General features: G+C 52.0%; 1 protein-coding gene across 5 annotated transcripts in view; it reads left to right on the top strand.

Annotated features, from left to right (window-relative positions):
* The first annotated feature begins 7,794 nt into the window (after positions 1-7,794).
* The window catches only part of NPRL3 (NPR3 like, GATOR1 complex subunit), a 38,848-nt gene continuing 27,766 nt past the window's right edge, over positions 7,795-18,876 (top strand). Inside the window, exons 1-3 of one of the 5 annotated variants that reach the window (XR_005361000.1) lie at positions 7,795-7,942; positions 11,603-11,672; positions 16,323-16,361. Coding sequence is in view for 4 of the 5 variants with exons in the window: in XM_038540983.1 (XP_038396911.1) it covers positions 7,810-7,942; positions 11,603-11,672; positions 16,323-16,361 (242 nt within the window). In the remaining variant the exon portion in view is untranslated. Of the gene's footprint in view, positions 7,943-8,948; positions 9,101-11,602; positions 11,673-16,322; positions 16,362-18,876 lie in introns of those variants that run through there. The other 4 variants (XM_038540983.1, XM_038540985.1, XM_038540984.1 and 1 more) reach the window with 4 other exon arrangements.

Below are 18,876 nucleotides of genomic sequence, written 5' to 3' on the forward strand. Positions count from 1 at the left end.
TGAAGAAGCAACAGCTTTGCTCAGCTTCGCTGGGGAGAGATGCACCGACTGTTCTCTGAGAAGCTGGCTGGGTATCAGATTAATAAGAGTTCTAGGATCGTGCTATTAGGGATCGCAGTACTGCTCACCATATTATCACGGTAACTAAATGAGGCAAAATATTCCTTTACAGTTTATTTTATCACAAAACAACATTGAAATTTGCGGTGTACTGCTCTGTGAATTTTGACACATGTATAAATTCACCCACCCACCCCCACTCCAGTTAGGGCACACGGCAGCTCTATGACCCCCAGAACTCCCACGCGCTGTCTCAGCCTCCTCCATGCCTAAACTCTGATGACCACCATAATTTTGTCTTTTTTCAAGAGTATCACATAAATGGAATCCGCAGAGTGTGATCTTTCAGGACTGGCCTCTCTCACTCGGTGTGACACCCGTGTCGTTACAAGTGCCAATGGTTCTATCTATTGCTGACTCAGGCCCCACGGTAGGAACGTGCCACAGTCTGTTTTTTATTTGCTCACTCAGACGTTGAGGCTTTTTCCACTTTGGGGCTATTACTAATAAAGCTGCTATGAAAATTCTTTTTTTTTTTAAAGGTTTTATTTATTCATTTGAGAGAGAGGGAGAGACAGAGAGAGCACAGGCAGGGTGAGAAGCAGAGAGAGGAGAGGGAGACACAGACTCTGTGCTGACCTAGAAGCCCAACATGGGGCTCAGCCCCAGAACCTAGAGATCATGACCTGAGCCACTTAGGCACCCCATGCCTTTATTTTTTTTAAGATTTTATTTTATTTTTAAAAAGATTTTATTTATTTGAGGGAGCATGAGAGAGAGAAAGAGAGGGGAGAGAAGGGGCAAAGGGAGAAGAGGTAGCGGGAGGGGGAGAAGCAAAGTCCCTGCCGAGCAGAGAGCACAATGTGGGCTCGATCCCAGGACCCCAAGATCATGACCTGAACCCAAAGCAGATACTTAACTGACTGAGCCACCCAGGTGCTCCTTAAAGATTTTATTTTTGAGTAATTTCTACACCCAATGGCTTAAACTCACAATCCCAGGACCAAGAGTTGCACACTCCACCAACCCAGCCAGGCAGGTGCCCCGGAACTGCCTTCTCTTACTCTAAGAAATAAATTGACCAGGGGGCCTGGCAGTGGAACATGGACTTCCCTTGTGGCCCAGCTGTCCCCCTCCTAGCTGTAGACCCGAGACCAATGAAAACATCAGCTCACACAGAAACTGCTATGTTCACAGAGCATCATCAGAGCAGCCGAAATCAGCTGATGGGTTGGCGATAGAACACGGTATAAGCCAAACAATGAAATAGTATTCAGTCATAAAAGGGAACGAAGTACGTGGGTGCGAAGGAACACTGGAAGCACACACACGTGTGGTTCCACGCATCTGAAATGTCCAGAGCCGGGTTAGCTACAGAGAAAGAAAGTAGAGTAGGTTTTGGGTCGGGGGTTGGAGTGTGTGGCTGCTGGGGCACGCAGCGTCTCTCAGCGTGATGATGTTCTAAGATTGATCGTGGTGATGGTTGCACAGCCCTCTGTACGAAAACCCACTGAACTGCACACTTTATTGACTTATTTATTTGCACGCTTTATTTTTTATGGATTTTGTATATTTTATTCATTTGAGAGCGAGACAGAGAGAGAGCGCTTGCACACATGCATAAGCAGGGGGAGGGGCAGAGGGGGATGGAGATGGGGAGACAGAGGGACAAGCCGACTTCACACTGAGTGCAGAGCCCATCTTGGGACTCGACCTCACAACCCTGAGATCATGACCTGAGCTGAAATCAAGAGTCAGTTAATTTGCCCAACTGACTGAGCCCCCCAGGCCCCTGAACTGCACTTTAAATGAATGCAGTGTGTGCTCTGTGAGTTATAGCTTATAGCTCATTGCAAGTGTGAAGGATTGTGTAATAATCCCCCCACCTTGTTCTTCATTTCTAAAATGGTTTTTGTTATTCTAGTTCCTTTGCCTTTCCATATGGATTTTTTTTTTAAGATTTTATTTATTTATTCATGAGAGACACACACGGGAGTGGAGGGAGAGGGAGAGAGAGAGAGAGAGGCAGAGACACAGGCAGAGGGAGAAGCAGGCTCCATGCAGGGAGCCCGACGTGGGACTTGATCCCAGGTCTCCAGGATCACACCCTGGGCCAAAGGTGTCGCTAAACCACTGAGCCACCTGGGCTGCCCCTCCATATGGATTTTGGAGTCAGGCAAGGAGGTATCTGCACAAAACCTTGCTGGACTTTTTATAGAATCAGAAGCAAATGTCTCCTTTACAAGGAGTTTTTGATCACAGATATTTTGCTGAACCATTTCTTAGAGAAAATTTGGCTTAGACAAGGCCTGTGACATGGAAAGCACGTATAAGCCAGTATTGAGCACTCTCCGTGCGCCGCACACGGTGCTGGCATGTTACTCGTTTCTTCTGTGCCTGAGATGTGAGATGGTGGCATCGTCAGGCATCGAGGGCAGGAGTAGCATCTCACGGATGCCTCCTCTTAGCTCCACAGACCAGGTAGGGGTCTCTCCCGGGCTGCAGGTGCTGCGCGTCCTGGAGGCGGAGTGGGCCTCCCCAGAAGCCGCCTGTCTCCCAGCAGGAGTAATGGGGGTGCCTTCCTGCCTCACCCCCAGTGGGCCTCGGGGCCTCCTCTCCCCTGGCAGAGCCTCCAGCCTGTCCTTAGCCTCAGCTGCAAAGCCCCACAGACCACTGTTGTGGGCAAACGTCCCATCCTTTTTTTCTTTTCTTTTTCTTTCTTTCTTTCTTTTTCTTTTGTTGTGAAATATAATCCAGGTGCTGCATGTAGAGCTTAATGAATTGATATAAAGTGGATGCTCAGCATCCCATCCTCCCCCAACGTGATCCCTACCCTGACTTACTTTCTTGCTTTTTGGTCACATTTTACCGTCCAAACATGCATTCTTAAGCTTCAGTTGTTTGAGCCTGCTTCCGACCTTCAGGTACGTGAAACAATACCATGGGCCTCTTCTGCGTCTGCCTTCTTTCACCCGTGTCCGTGACATCCCAGCCATGTTGTGGGGTGTTAATTTTCATTGCTGTGCTGTATTTCCTTTTTTTTTAATATTTTATTTATTCATTAATGAGAGACAGAGAGAGAGAGGCAGAGGCACAGGCAGAGGGAGAAGCAGGCTCCATGCACGGAGGACATGGGACTTGACCCCGGGACCCTGGGGTCATGCCCCGGGCTGAAGGTGGCGCTAAACCGCGGAGCCCCCCTGGGGTCCCCTGCTGTATTTCTTCGTAGGAACAGACCGCAGTTCATCCACTGCGCTGGGGATGGATATTGGCTGTTCAGGTCTTGGCTATTAGCAACAATGCAATGAACATTCTGGTACGTGCCTCTTGGCGGCCACAGGCCTGCAGTTCTACTGGGCCTATTTCCAGGAGTGGAGTTACTGTTTCCAGGGCTGCTTCTAGCTGTATTTTCAACTACAGTGGATAGTGCCAGACCGCCTGTCAGCCCCACTGCTGTTGTGTGGGAGCATCCTTCCAGGCATTTCTTCAAGTCGGCCTCCTGCTCTCCTTAGGTTTTAGCTTTTCTGGTGGGTGTCTAGTGCTTCTGCAGTGCTCATAACTTGCATTTTTTTGATGACTAATGAGGTTGGGTCCCTTTTCCCATATTTGCTGTTCAACTGGATTTCCTCTTTTAAAATTTTATTCGATTATAGTTGACACCCAATATAGTTTCAGCTGTAACATTTCCTCTTTTTTGTAGTATCCATCTCATGCCTGTTTTTCTGCTGTGTTGCCAGCCTTATTGTTTATAGAAATTTAAAATACAGTCTGGGTCTAAATTCCTGGTCAGGGACGCCTGGATGGCTCAGTGATTGAGCATCTCCCTTCAGCCCAGGGCATGACCCCGGGGTCCCGGGATCGAGTCCCACGTCAGGCTCCTGCATGGAGCCTGCTTCTCCCTCTGCCTGTGTCTCTGCCTCTCTCCGTGTGTCTCTCATGAGTGAATAAATAAATAAATCTTAAAAAAAATTCCTGGTCAGATTTCTGTCATATCTCCCTCAATTCTGTTGTTTAACTCTGCTCTTTTTTTTTTTTTAAGATTTTATTTATTTATTTGAGAGAGAGAACAAGCGAGAGAGAGACAGCAGGAGTGGGGTGGGGGGCAGTGAGGGTTGAGAGATGGAGGGGGAAAGAGAAACAGACTCGCTACTGAGCAGGGACCCTGACATGCGGGGCTCAACCCCAGAACCCAGGGATCATGACCTGAGACGAAGGCAGACCCTTACCCGACAGAGCCACTCAGGTGCCCCTAAGTCTACTCTTAATACTCTTTTTGGATGAACAGAAGTTTATCATTTTATTTTATTTTTTAAAGATTTTATGTATTTATTCATGAGACACACACAGAGAGAGGCAGAGACACAGGCAGAGGGAGAAGCAGGCTCCACGCAGGGAGCCCGATGTGGGGCTTGATCCCGGGACCCTGGGGTCATGTCGTGAGCTGAAGGCAGAGGCTCAACCCCTGAGCCACCACGCGTCCCAAAGTCTATCATTTTAATACAGTAAAATTTAGTTATTTTTTTGGTCCTATTTAAAAATGTTGTACCTTCCTATTTACAAAAGCCAAATGTCTATCAGTTGAGTGAATGAACAAATTACAGTATTTCCATTCAGTGAGACATTATCCACTTTATTTGCTTTATTTCTATGAAGCGAATAAAGTGAATATTTTCTATAGAATATTTCTATGAAGTGCTTTCTATGAAGCACTGACACCTGCTACAATGTAGATGAACCCTGAAACATTCCACCAAGTGAAAGATGTCACACACCAAAGACCACATGGTGTATGATTCCATTCATAGGAAATGTTAGACGGGCAAATCCATTCCGACAGAAAGCAGATGATGGGTGCCAGGGGCTGTGGGGAGGGGAAGGGACAGTGATTGCATAATGGGTACTGAGTTTCCTTTTGGGATAATTAAAATACTCTGGTTATGGTTGCACAGCACTGTGAATATACAAAATGCCACTGAATTGTTCACTTTGGAATGATTAGTTTTGCATTATGCGAAATTTAACTCAATTTCCTAAAAAGTGATGTAATCGTTGTGGTGGACACGGAGGTGAAGAGAACCTTCCATGTTACCTTGTAAGAACTTTACTGTTTGGTCTTTGAAGTTGGGCAACAGCCCGCCTGGACTGGTCTTGCACACGGTGTGAGGTGAGGTGTGCTGTGGCTTTAGTGACATCTGTCCTGTGTGCTGTCTGAATTCCGGGTACAGCACCAAACACTCCCCATGTTGGGTGTTTGGTCCTCACAGCTCTCTGTGGGAGCAGTTTTTTTTTTTTATTATCATTACATGCTTTAAGATAAGGAAATCGAGGCTCAGGAGGGTTATGAAATGTTCAAAGTTTCGGTGAAGGAGGGAACCAGCCCCGTAGGTAGAGGAGATGCAGGTTTGGAGTGGGCCACATTGCTGGCTCTTTGGGGCTCAGGCAAGTCTCTTCTGTCTCTCGGCCTGGGTTTTTCCACCTGGGACACAAGGAGCCCGAGCTGGGCAGTGCTCCAGGACACTGGGACTTGCTGAACTCCAAGCTCTGGGCTCACACAGAGCTGGTGTAGTTGGGGCTGAGCTCAGAGGGCCCCTGGTGCCTCAGCAGAAGGCTGTGATGGGGTCAAGAGACCCTTTCCTGAGAGCAGCTCCTGGGTGGCCCTGGCCAGGCTAATTAACCTTGTAAACCCCGGTTCAACATCACCAACCTGTCAGGTGGGGTTTAAAATAGCTCCCGCTTCACTGCTAGGAGGGATGATCTGTTGCCACAGGACCTTAAGACACGGCAGCATGAATTCGAGATTAAAAGATTTTTTTAAAAGATTTTATTTATTCATGAGAGACACAGAAAGAGAGAGGCTGAGACACAGGCAGGGGGAGAAGCAGGCTCCATGCGGGGAGCCAATGTGGGACTTGGTCCTGGGACCCTGGGGTCACTCCCTGGGCTGAAGGCAGATGCTCAACCACCGAGCCACCCAGGTGTCCTGAATTCAAGATTATTGTAGTTACTATGGTGAGTGGGTGATGCTTTCTGGGCAGGAGCAGTGCAGCGGAGAAGGTGCAGAGGTTGAGGGGTCTGAAATAGGAAATGTGAGCCCACCTGGCCCTCTGACAGGCAGTGGCAGCTCTCTTGGGCCCAGAACAAGTGGCAGGACTGATAAGGCCTGACCCACCAAGTGGCCTCCTAGCCCTGCCCAGGGGGGTACCCAGGGTGAGCGGAAGGGTCAGGAATTTTGGTTTCCAAGAATCCAGTTATCTTCAAAAAAGTAGGCTACTAAACAGACTTATTTAAATTTAAAATGAGGATGTAGAGGCATGGGGTATTAGCAGGGAAGTCTGAGGCTGTGAGCGAAGGTTAGCCCTGGGCACATCATTGTCTAGGAGACTGTGAGGGCTTTGAGCTAGGACCACATTTAGAAGCCACCTGCTCCAACTGTGTCACAGATGGGGAGGCCCAAAGCAGGGCCAGCCTACCCTGGGTCCCTCCAGCTGCCAGCACCAGACTGGACTGGCCAGGGAATGACATGTACTCTGACTGCTGTAATAGCCCAGTGAGGCAGACCAGCGTGGACCCTGAGATGCTGCCAGGGAGGGTGGTGTGGGAGTCAGACCTCCGCTCCTTCCAGTCCAGTCCTGGAGAGCCTCACACCTGAGCCCTGCTAGGGCAGTCTAGGAAGGGATGCATTTGGGACCTCTGTGGCCTGGGTCCTGGTGGTCTCCCTTTACATTTCATGGGTTCCAATCTCTTGATAAAATATTAACCATAGAGCCAGAAAAATAAACAGCAGATGCTCTTGTGCAGGTTACTAGCAGAAAGCGGGCCCTGAGTCAGCAACTGGAGAATGCTGGGTTCCTCCAAGTCTGGGCCCTCCCCCAGGTCAGGGACAGCCACTGGACATCAGGCTTCCTCTCCCAAGTTCTGGAGTCATGAAACTGCCCAAAGGGGCAGCAGCATGGTCAGGGAACTCAGAGGAAGGAGGCCTGCACCAGAGTCCTGGACCCCATGTGCAGGTCCTCGCAGATTCCCAGTGTCCCTGTAGAGAGGCCGCCCTGATTGCAGCTGGCTGTCCCCCAGACGACAGTTTCCTCTTCCGCATTGCCCCAGCTCCCGGGGCATCACCTCCTCCTCCTGTGCCCACATTTCCATCCTAGGGACTTTCCTGGTAACTGAAGAACTCAGAAACCTGTGGATTTTCCATAAAATCAAAACTTTACGAGACTAGTAAAAAGGCCTGCAGAATCTGTGATAACAAATAAATAAATAATCTTAAGGAAAAAAAAAGGGGGGCAGCCCGGGTGGCTCAGTGGTTTTATTTATTTACTCGTGAGATACACAGAGAGAGGCATGTGTGCAAGTGCTCTCAAATGAATAAAATACACAAAATCTTAAAAAAAATAAAGCGTGCAGTTCAGTGGGTTTTCGTTCAGAGGGCTGTGCAACCATCACCACGATCAATCTTAGAACATTTTCATCACGCAGAGATGCGTGCCCCAGCAGCCACACACTCCAACCCTCGGCCCAAAACCTACTCTACTTTCTTTCTCTGTAGCTAACCCTGCTCTGGACATTTCAGATGCGTGGAACCACACGCGTGTGTGCTTCCAGGGTTCCATCGCACCCGCGTACTTCGTTCCCTTTTATGACTGAATACTATTTCATTGTTTGGCTTATACCGTATTGTATCGTCGACCCATCAGCTAATTTCAGCTGCTCTGAATGATGCTGTGTGAACATAGCAGTTTGTGTGAGCTGATGTTTTCATTGGTCTCGGGTCTACAGCTAGGAGGGGGACGGCTGGGCCACACGGGAAGCCCGTGTTCAACCTCCTTCGGGATCGCCTGTTTTCCAAGGTGGCTGCACCATTTCGGGTTCTCAGCAGCAGCAGGTGAGGCCCGTGACTCCCGCAGCAGGTGACCCCGGGGTCGCCAACCCGTTCCTTGGGCTCAGGTTGCCGTGCCCGCGGGTGTGACGTGTATCTGCAGGGATGTGGGGCACCTTTTCATGAGCTTGCTGGGTATTTGTCTGCATTCTTTGGAGAAATGGCCTTTCATATCCTTTGCCCACTTTTTTTAAGCTTCTGTGTATGATTTTTGAATGCCTGCACCCAGGCGTGGCTCAAACACCTCCTGCCCCGGCCGCCCGCCCTGGGCGCCCAGCTGTCCGTCGGCGGTTCTGCTCTCTGCTGAGCCCTTAGGTCCGCTGTGTCGTCCGCGAGCTCCGGACACGACTCCCTTGCGGGACGCGCACGTGTTCCCTCCTCCGCGGACTTTCCGGGCGCCCCGGGGGACGAGGTCTCTAAGTGCCACCTGACTTCTGCAGGCGGCGTGTCACCCACGCGCCCCAGCCCTGTGGGGTCAGGGGCCTCCTGGAAGCTGTCACCTGGGGCTCTGGCCCCCTGAGGAGGTGTTTCCACTTCTTTAACTTCCGTTCCTTACCGACCTGGATGGAGTTCGAGCCGCGGGCTCACGGAACGCGCTCCGCCCGGTCCACGCCGGGGGGTGGGTCCCTTCTTCCCGGGCTGGCAGGCAGCCCCGCGCATGCGCCCCGCCTTCCGACCGGCCCCGCGCGTGCGCTCAGGTCGCCTGCGCACTGGTCCCCTGCGCCTGCGCGGACGCTCCCCCGCCCCCCCCGCGCAGGCGTGTTCTGCGGGGCTGCTTGGCCTCGTCGCGCGGGCCTCGGGAACTCGGCGGACGCGGGGGGCGGGCGTGGGTGTGGAGGCTCGCGGCCCCCCCCGTCCTGCGGCCCTGGGCGCGACCTCGTCAGGCCCCCTCCGCCCCGCACGGGGCCTCCCGCCCCGCGGCCCGGCCTCCTCGGGGCCCCCGCCGGCCCGGCCCGCTCCGCCCCCACCCGCTTCTGGGCACCCGGCCCCGCCCCCGGCACAAGCCCCGCCCCCAGGCCCCGGCCCCGCCCCCCCGCCGCGGCACGATGGGCGACAACACCAGCCCCATCAGCGTGATTCTGGTGAGCTCGGGCAGCAGGGGCAATAAGCTGCTGTTCAGGTACCCCTTCCAGAGGAGCCAGGAGCACCCCGCGTCCCAGACAAGTAAGTGAGCGCGGGCGCGGGGCCCGGCGCTCCCCTCCACCTGCCCCCCTCCCCCTGCCCCTGCCCCCTTCCCTCTGCTCCTCCCCTCCCCCTCCCTGCCCTCCCCCTGCTCCTCCTCCCTCCCTGCCCTCCCCCTGCTCCTCCCTCTTCACTGCTCCTCCACTCTCCCCACCCTAGCCTCTTCCCCTACTCCTCCCCTCTCCCTTGCGTCCCCTCTCCCCTTCCCTCTCCCCCCTCCCCCCTCCCCTTCTCTCCCACCTCCTCCTCCCCTCTCCTCTCCCTCCCCCCTGCCCCCTCCTCTCAACACCCCCCCCCCCGCCCCCGCGCGCCAGCGGGCACGCGGTGGACCTTGAGGCCAATGCCTGCTCCATGCGTTCGGAAAAGCACAGTCAGAAGCATCACGGTAATCCCACCCGCCGACGCCCAGCAGTGCCTCCAGTCGTTAAGTGTGTATCTAAGCATCGTAGGAACGTTGTCAGCTTGAGTAACACGAACCTGCAGGTAGAGGCCCTAGAGGCCCTGCGTTCCCGGACCCCCGCTCCGCCTTCGCGGGCCAGCACCTGCCCTCGGGCACCTGCCCCTGCTGTAGGGCCGCGCGCAGTCCTGCCACGGTCCCCTCTCTCCGTGGAGCCCTTCCCAGGGTGTAGAAAGATCCCCCCCACCCCGACCTTCCCCTGTGGATACACACTGAGGTCGCTTGCGGTCTGTCACTATCACGAATGTGCAGTTCTTCATCTACATTTTGTCTTAAAATTACATTTAAATTCGTTAACATGGTACAGGTTTTAAAGGTACAAAAGGTATAGATGACGAAAGGGACGATCTTTCCCACACTGAACCCCAGGCACTCCTTTTCCCTCGTAGGGGCAGCTGCTGCTACTGTTTTCCTGTGCATTTTCCCTGAACCTTCCGTGTAAACACAAGCATGTGCACACTTTTTAAAAAATCCTATGTTTTTCAAATTTTTATTTTGAGTAATCTCTACATACTACGTCCGGCTTCCACTCACAACCCTTAGCTCAGGAGTTGCATGTGCTTCTGACAGAGCCAGCCAGACACCCCATGTTTTATTTTCTAAGCAGAAGTGAACACACTACACACACTTTTGCCCTGTTGTTTTCTTATTCACTTTACATCTTGAATATACATTTGGGATTATGGTCAGAGTCATGGGATGAACAAACTATGATTTATTTAGTCCTCCGTTGATGGGCATTTGAGCTGTTTCCATGGGCGCCTGGATGTCTCAGTGGTTTAAATATCCACCCTGGGCTCAGGTCATGATCTCGGGGTCCTGGAATTGAGCACCAGGTTGGGCTCTCTGCTCGGTGGGAAGCCTGCTTCTCCCTCTGCCTCACCTCCAGCTCCTTACCTTTCTCTCACTTTCTCAAAATATTTTTTTTTAAAAAAAGTTGTCTCAAAACTTTGGCTAATACAAGCAGTATCAATGTATTTTTCTGTAAACATTATCATTTTTCTGAATAGAGGATCAGTTCCCCAAAGTAGGATGGTTGGATCTAGGGGATAATGAACATATCCCAAGCAGACTCCGTGCTCAGCGTGGAGCCCCATGGGTGGTGGGGGTCAGTCTCACCACCCTGAGAGCATGACCTGAGCTGAAATGGAGTCCCACCTGAGTCATCCAGGTGTCCTGATAGTGGTTTTGATGTACATTTGTTTTATGACTGAGTGAACATATTTTCCTCTTTTTTCCTTTTTTTTTAAAGATCTTATTTATTTATTTTTTCCTGAGAGACACGGAGAGAGGCAGAGACACAAGCAGAGGGAGAAGCAGGCTCCCTGTGGGGAGCCTGATGCGGAACTCGATCCCAGGACCCTGGGGTCACGCCCTGAGCCAAAGGCAGACGCTCAGCCACTGAGCCACCCAGGCGTCCGGAAAATATAACTTAAAAAAAAAAAAAGATTTATTTATTTAAGAGAGAGCATGTGCATATGTGAGCACGCGGAGTGGGGGGAGGCGCGGAGGGAGAGGATCTTCCAGTGGACTCCTCTTGCTGAGTGAGGAGCATCTCTTCATGGAGCCTGCTTCTCCCTCTGCCTGTGTCTCTGCTTCTCTGTCTCTCATGAATAAATAAAATCTTAACAAAAAAAGTAAGCGCAGTATTGGTCCTTCTGTGTCTGGTTCCCTTCACTGAGTTTAATGTTTTCCAGTTCTCCGTGTTGTAGCATGTATCAGGAACTCTGTTCTTTTTATGGCCATTGTGTATATACGCCACGTTTTATTTTTTACTTTTTTTTTTTAATTCATGAGAGACACAGAGAGAGGCAGAGACACAGGCAGAGGGAGAAGCAGGGTCTCTGCGGGGAGCCCGAGGCGGGAGTCGACCCCAGGGCCTGGGATCACGCCCTGAGCCGAAGGCAGACGCTCAGCTGCTGAGCCCCCCAGGCGCCCCTACACCACGTTTTAGAAGCTGTCACCATCTTCCTGGATGTGGATGGATCCTGTTTTCTAGCTGCTCTCCCCTTTTTGCCCTCACTCAGATAAGCCTCGTAGCAGATATGCCGTCAACAACACTGGAGACCACGCTGACGACCAGGACGGTGATTCCAGGTAAGAGCCTGCAGTCACTGTGATGGGGCTCGTCCTGCCCCCAGGCCTGGGACCCAGAGGTGGTCTCCCGTGAGAAACCTGCTGTCCTTTTCCCGTTGGGTGGGTATTTCAGGTTGTACAGAGCTGAGGGGGTGCCACCAATGTCTGACTTGCTGCATAGTTTGATCACACGTTCCAGCCGTGGAACTGGTTCTGGGTGAAGCTGACTGGAGAACAGATGAGACCAGAGAGAACATTTGTCTTCTGTGAGAGGAACAGGGAGAGAAACAGACCCCGGTGCTGTCTTCAGACCTGACTCCTCAAGTGTGTGCCCAGAGGTCACATGTGGGTGCTTGTTCAGGTGGTGAGGAGGGCTGAGAGCCAGGGCTGCTGTGACCCTTGCTCCTTTAGGGCAGAGGTGAAAGGTCTTTTCCTTCTTTTTTAAAAATTTTTTTTAAAGAATTTATTTATTTATTCATGAGAGACACAGAGAGAGGCAGAGACACAGGCAGAGGGAGAAGCCGGCTCCCTGCAGGGGCCCGATGCGGGACTCGATCCGGGAACCCCGAAGCCGAAGGCAGACCTCAACCACTGAGCTGCCCAGGCGTCCCAGGTCTTTTCCTTCCTGTGTGTCCTCCCCCTGCTTTTCCTGGGAAGTGCTGTTAGGTGGCAAGCATCAGAAATGACCACTGTGGTCATTGTCTTATGTTCGTTGTAAAGCTTAGTACGTGGTAACAGGCCCAGTTGAAGGAGGAAGGATTTTAGGTAGCCAGTCCTGGTGCCTCTGTACACAGCTGGGACATGCATGAGGGGAAGACAGCCTGCACCGTGCCATGGCGGAGTAGCCGAGGCCCCCACCCGGCCTTTGCCGTGGAGTGGACGAGCACAGTCTCCTCAGTTCCTCAGTTCTCATGACGAGGCACCACACCTGCCATGGTATTGTGCAGTTCCACAGGTCTGGTTTTTAGCCTTTTTTGTGAGGATTTTGGGGGCCTCTGGCATGACCAGTGACTGCCTCTGAGGGCAGCAAGCTTTGAAGGAGAGGGCAGGGGGTGCGGGGAACTGACCGTTGGACATCCATGGGTGGTCCTGCTTGATGTAGAAGCCGTGCTCACCGTGTCCTCTGACGTGGGCCACTTGGAACAAACTCCACTTGGCTACAGGTGCACAGAAAGCTTTTTGCCCTGCCCCGTGGGGTGGGTGCATTTTGTCCTCCACCTGTGGCATAGATTTGTTTAGAGGAGGGCTGGCCACCTGCTTGCCCTTCCCCGAGCTCCGCAGATGTCAGGCTCAGGCTGCAGAAGATGCAGAAAGTGCTCTGGGAAAGGTCTCTGTGGGCTTCCTGGGAGGCTGGCAGTGCCTGATCCCTGCTGTTAACTCTCAAGGCTTGTAACAAAAGACTAAGAGAAAGTTTCTAGAGAATTATTTCAATATTTGGCATAAAGAAGAGGAGAAACCATGGGAAGGGAGCAAGACATTGTGGGCCTATCGGGATCACAGATACCCTGTTCAATAAGAGCTGGTTCTCCGTACTCTCTCCTTAAGTTTAAGAATTACCTCCTTTGGGGATCCCTGGGTGGCGCAGCGGTTTGGCGCCTGCCTTTGGCCCAGGGCGCGATCCTGGAGACCCGGGATCAAATCCCACGTCGGGCTCCCGGTGCATGGAGCCTGCTTCTCCCTCTGCCTGTGTCTCTGCCTCTCTCTCTCTCTGTGACTATCATAAATAAATAAAAAAAAAAAATTTAAAAAAAAAAAAAAAAAAAAAAAAAAGAATTACCTCCTTTGGTAATTGTAGCACATCATAGCATCTGATGATCCCACTCCCCACCTGCCCTTCTTTTCAGAGATACGCGTAATACCTCTGAGCGCCCAGCTGTATTTCGTCACGTTGGCTTGCCAAGCCTCTGGTGCCTGGGGAGCCGTGTCATGGCTCAGACATCTTCCTGGAGCAGTACAGTGTTCTCAGGGGTCTAAGGTGCTTTTTTTCTGGAACCAGCAGAATGTCCCTGCTTATTGTTTTGTCAGACAGAAGCCATGTTAATAGGCCACTCGTGCAGGATCTTGAGTGTGCTGAGAGATGGGCCCTGCCCTGGAGGGATGAGGATGCGGGCTGTGCTGCCCAGGCGTGAAGTCACCATTTAAATAGAAATGAAATTCAAAAAAAAAAGAAATTCAGTTCCTCCGTTGCATTTCAGGTGCTTGGGGGCTGCAGGTGACTACTGGCTACTATCTGAGTAGTTCAGATTTAGAGTATTTCCACCACTGTAGAAAGTTCTGTTGGACAACAGTGGCTTAGCGTGTGTGCTGGTTCAGGGAATAAGAATTAACTGTCAGGTTTAAAAAAGAAACACAGTAAACTCTTTTATTAAAAAAAAAAAAAAGCCTCATAGAATTCAGTAGGAGAGAAGAAAATGGATACTGTCCGTTGTCTTTAAGGTTTGAAATTCAAATGTAGGAAAGTTGTAGCACTCCTGTTGGATGAGTATTGGGGACCAGGGAGCTCATGCATTGCTTTGTTTTTTTAAGGTTTTTATTTATTTGAGAAGGAGTGAGTGAGACATAGAGCACACCCTGGGGCAGAGGGAGAGGAAGAAGCAGGCTCCCTGACGAGCAGAGAGCCTGACATGGGGCTCGATCCCGGGACCCTGGGATCATGACCTGAGCCCGAGGCTGATGCTTCACTGACTGAGCCACCCAGGCGCCCCTGGGGAGGTCATGCTTAATAGCATTTTGCATCCACCACACTTGCAGGGGCAAAAACCATCAGGAGAGGTCATGGAGAAAGCCTGCTGTCAGTCACAAAGGGTGTCACTGGCACCATCCCTCCCAGTCGGATTGTTCTGGGTACTGTCTCAGAGAAGGGGAAGCTGGTAGCTTGGAGAAGAGTCGACTTCATTTTGAAACACTCAGAAATCATTTTACTTGGGATATCATCCAGAAGACCTTGGAAGCATGAAAGATTTCTGGCCATACCTTTTAATTCTCAGTTGGTGTCGTGGGGGCGGTGGAATCAGGTGGCAGTGCTGCCCACCCCTCTCTAAGTAGTGGGTCAGCTTTGGGGCACATCCACACCCTCCGCTGGATGGGAGGGTTTGCACACTGACACGCTGCTGGTCCTCTATACCAGGTGCACAGGGGGCCCCAGCAGGCCTCTCCTGATAGCTTTGCTCCTACTAGTGTGTGTGTGGACACGTGTTAGGAAGTGGTCCCTGCTTCCTAGACCTGAAGTCAATGCACAGAAGACAGATAAGCAGTGTTGTCCTCAAGCTTGGGCATCCCCCAGCCCTTTCCTGGCCCAGCCAGTACGTCTATGCTGGCGCATCCACACAGGCTCATGCCTGCAGGCCGTGTGCTGGGACAAGTAGTGGTTTGGGTTCTGGGTGTGACTCTCATTGTGCACCTGCATTGTGTGATCTTGGGCCCCTTCCTCGTACCACAGCCTCAGTTTACCACCACCCTCAGTCTTCTTAAGTTGCCTGAGGGTGGCAAGGCACCTTGACCTCCCCCTCCCAGGTCTGCTATTGTGGGAACATCTGGGTCTTGGTGAGAGTACTGGCTGGTGCCTCTGCCTCCCTCAGAGGGGCGGACACAGGTTCATGGAACATGCCGCGGGGGTTGGGGGGCTTAACATGTCACCTCCACAGCGTTAGAAAAGACGGCTACTGATACTTGGAAGCCCTACATGCTTCTTCCCTTTTGAAAGTAGAGGGGTTTTGTTGTGACCTGTCTGCTTGCCAAAGATGAAAGTTGTAGGAGTTGGACTTGGGCTTCTAGGGGATTCTGACCAGGGTGATCTTGGGAAGGCCCACAAAACGTCTTACCCCTTCCATACTGTGCACACTGATGAACTGACCTTTGGGAGCTGTTGAAAACAGGAGCTCCCTGTTGTGTGTTTCTCTCACGTGGGTCTGTGGCTTGTGTGCCTTGGTGAGAGCTGTGGGAGCAGCAGGCCCCACAGCGCGGCCGGCTCTTGTCCCTCCAGTGCTGTCTCCAGTCTGGGGTCTGGCCTCCTTTCTGTGTCCTGGATACTGGGAAAGCAGCCTGTCCCAGAACATAGTCCGCTGCACAGTAACGTGACTCTTTTAAACGTAGTCTCTAAAAAACTAACGTTGCGCAGCGCGGAGGTCCCATACATCATGTACAGACTCGCCACAGCGTCCTTGCTGCCAGAGGGCCCGTGGTTCTGTGCTGAGCAGAGGCTCAGTGAGCGCGGGTGTGTAGGCAGTCACAGTATCTCAAGAGTTGGGGCCGAGTGTTCAGTGGCATCCTGCGGTCCTCATAAGGCTTTTCTGGACGGGAATCTCTGCGGACTTTCCCGAGATGCAGTGCTTGTGCGTGGGTGTCCGGCTAGTGTGTGTGGTGCTGGGCTCCGACCCAGATCTTCTAGCCTTGCTCTTGCTTCTGAAAACGGGCTCTCACTTGTGCCCAGGCTCTGTTTACCTGTGGGAGTCTGAGCTTTTGTGAGAAAACCGTGGTAAGTCTTCCCCTTGGCAAGCGTCTGTCTCTTCTTTCTTGTCCGGTAAGTTGCTCAGCCTTGCTCTCCGCAGTTAACATTTACGGTGGTGCTTCTGCTAGACGTTAATACCGTTTTAATGAAACAGCCTTGTAATGATTCATGATTTTTAAAATCGGTGTGTTTGTTTGGTCTTGATGGTCCTGTTCCCATTCCAGCGAGCCATGTCCTCCAACCGATGAGCGATTGGTTGCAGGGTAAGAGCAAGACTTCACCACCTGCCTGTCTTGATTCCTGCTGCCTCTCTTGTAATTGTGCTTAACTCCTGATCGCCCTCAGTGTTGAAGAATGACTAACGAGGCACACAGGCTCTGGCTCGGACCTCACTGCCCAATCCCCCATGAGCACGCAGGCTTCCCACGGCCTCTGCCCTTTCTCCACCTGGAGTTATTCAGCTTTTCCACATTACCTGGGAGGCCAAGACAACGTTGGCCAGGGCCAGGGAGACTTTTGGGACCAGGTGTGCACACAGACCTCCCCTCCTCCAGGAAGGCTCCAGTGGCCCCAGGAGGGTGGTAGGCAAGCAAGAACAGGGCTCCTTACCTCTCTAGCAGCCTCCCCCTACAGAGACCCTTGGTCGTTGCTTCTTGCCTTCATTTCTCAGAGGAGTTGTAGGAGGCCTCTCCTGAGGACCAGGTGTTGAATGTGATGCTTGGACTTAGATGTATGTGTGCTCGTGAGAGGCAGACGTGTTCCTGTGGAGCTTATATGGCCCTTCTGCCCTGTGCCCCTGATGGGGCATCCCCCCGGTTATTGGGGGTGCCTGGAGCATCTGTGAGCCACCCCTCTCCCTTTAAACGGCCGGGGGCAGAAGGGAGTTCCTTTCCACACTGTCTCTCTCTCTTTCTCTCTCTTTTTTTTTTTTTTTTTTTTGTCAAGCCAGAGGAAAAGCCCCTAATGAGTATCCCAGCAGCAGTGGAAGGCCCTGCCTGTTTTCCAGCTGGGCTGGTTCATCTCAAATGCTTTTATGTTTTTTGAACTTTGAAGTTCTTTCGGGAATGTTAGTTTTTATAACAGTTGTTTTATTCTGTTGTAACATATTTCCCAGGCTGTTCCTCCTCAAAGCAAGGGGAAAGGATTTTTGTAAATTCTGAAAACAAATATTGTCAGTTATTTTTGTTTTACTTTGCTGTTTCCATCAGTTATGTCCCCTCCCCCAAATCTCACGATAGAACTCTGACTTGGTGAGTGCTACGTCGGCAGACGCAGAACGTGAAGCATAACCCACTCAAGTTTTTTTTTTTTTATCGTAACTGTGTGATATTAGTGTCCCGTGAGCAGGTTCCTGTGTGGGTCACACTAGCTCAGACACGCAGAGCAGCTGAACACCCTCCTGCTGGCCACCCCGGAGAGGCCTCCCTGATGGGCCATGTAGGGCAGCGTGGCTTTTCACTTCAGCAGTACACGGCTCTCAAGTTGGCCTCCTCTGTTCTGTCCTTTCTGGACTCAGACGGGAAGTGCTTTTTATTTGGCTCTTGGAAGGGTACTTCTTGGGTTTGGATATTTATAAAGGTGAGCTGGGCCACCACCGTCTGCCTCTGAATCTCACAGCCAGACTTGGGTTCCTGGACTGGTGGCTAATGGCCAGGGCCGAGGCCTGTCTATGGCTCTTTGTGATGGAGCAGAGGTTTTTAGTGGAGATTTTTGGATATCACAAGAAAAAGTGAACCCTCTGGAATGGTAGGAAGTTGTTCTTCTGTCTGTTATCTCTGTATCCCTTGTATCACCGGGTGGCAGAGTGGAGGGGTAGTGTGTGTTTAGATAGCGTATGAAATATTAGCACTGGATCAGCTACTAGAGCAGATGTGTTTATTAGGGTCTTGCCATCCTGAGCCCTCTCCACCGTCACTGTGTCCCTTAGGTGGGAGTTACAGGACAGAGTGAGCCAGGGAGTTTTTGAAGAAAGCATGTAATGCCTCCTGCCTGAGACTCTGGAATCTTCCATCTCTGGTTTATTCACTCCCAGAGAGTGGTATTCCTGGGAAAGAATGACCCACATTGGGCAGCCGAGGGCTTGAGCTGTGGGTCTCAAGGTTCCCACAATGTCTCTGACAACATTGGTATCAGGAGGTCCAATTGCAGTCCTGACCGTGCAGGAGGCAGGGCAGCCCGTTCTGACCCAACCCCCTGCATCTGGTTTGCTTGGGGACCACAGAGCGACCAAAGGCACCTAGAGGACCACTTAGGTCCTGGGGGAAGGCTGGAGGGCAGTGTGACCAGCCCCCCTTGGCTTCCATCCTGCCTGCGGGGGAGAGGCCTGGAAAGAGTCCCACAGCGGCCTGCCTTGCTTTAGTGTAGGTGCTGGTGACACAGCGAGGCCCTTGCTCCAGGCTGGTTTCAGGTGTGTTGGACAGTGAGCCCCGCCGAGTGTGGGAGCCCAGAGCACTGACCCCCTCCTAGCTCACTTCATGTCAGAGCCATTCATTAGCTATTTCAGAGTTGCCCTGTGGCCGCAGTCGGCCACAGAGCTTCCCTTTGGGGTTTAGTTGCCGCCGTCCTGTAGCAAGCTCCTCTAGGAGAGAAGCATCTGGTCCCTCATTCACTGTAGCTCCTCAGTGAAGGCCCAGGACGCACACCGGAGCATCTGTCCTTATTGGCCTCTTCAGGACGGTAGCGGTCTCGTTGCCCAGGGGCAGAGCATGGCCTTGGAGGAGCTGGAGCCACCTTCCCCAGCACAGTGTGCCCGTCTGACCTGGATGTTAGAGATGCTTT

This window comes from Canis lupus, chromosome 6, assembly GCF_011100685.1.
Source record: "Canis lupus familiaris isolate Mischka breed German Shepherd chromosome 6, alternate assembly UU_Cfam_GSD_1.0, whole genome shotgun sequence".
Taxonomy (NCBI): Eukaryota; Metazoa; Chordata; class Mammalia; order Carnivora; family Canidae; genus Canis; species Canis lupus.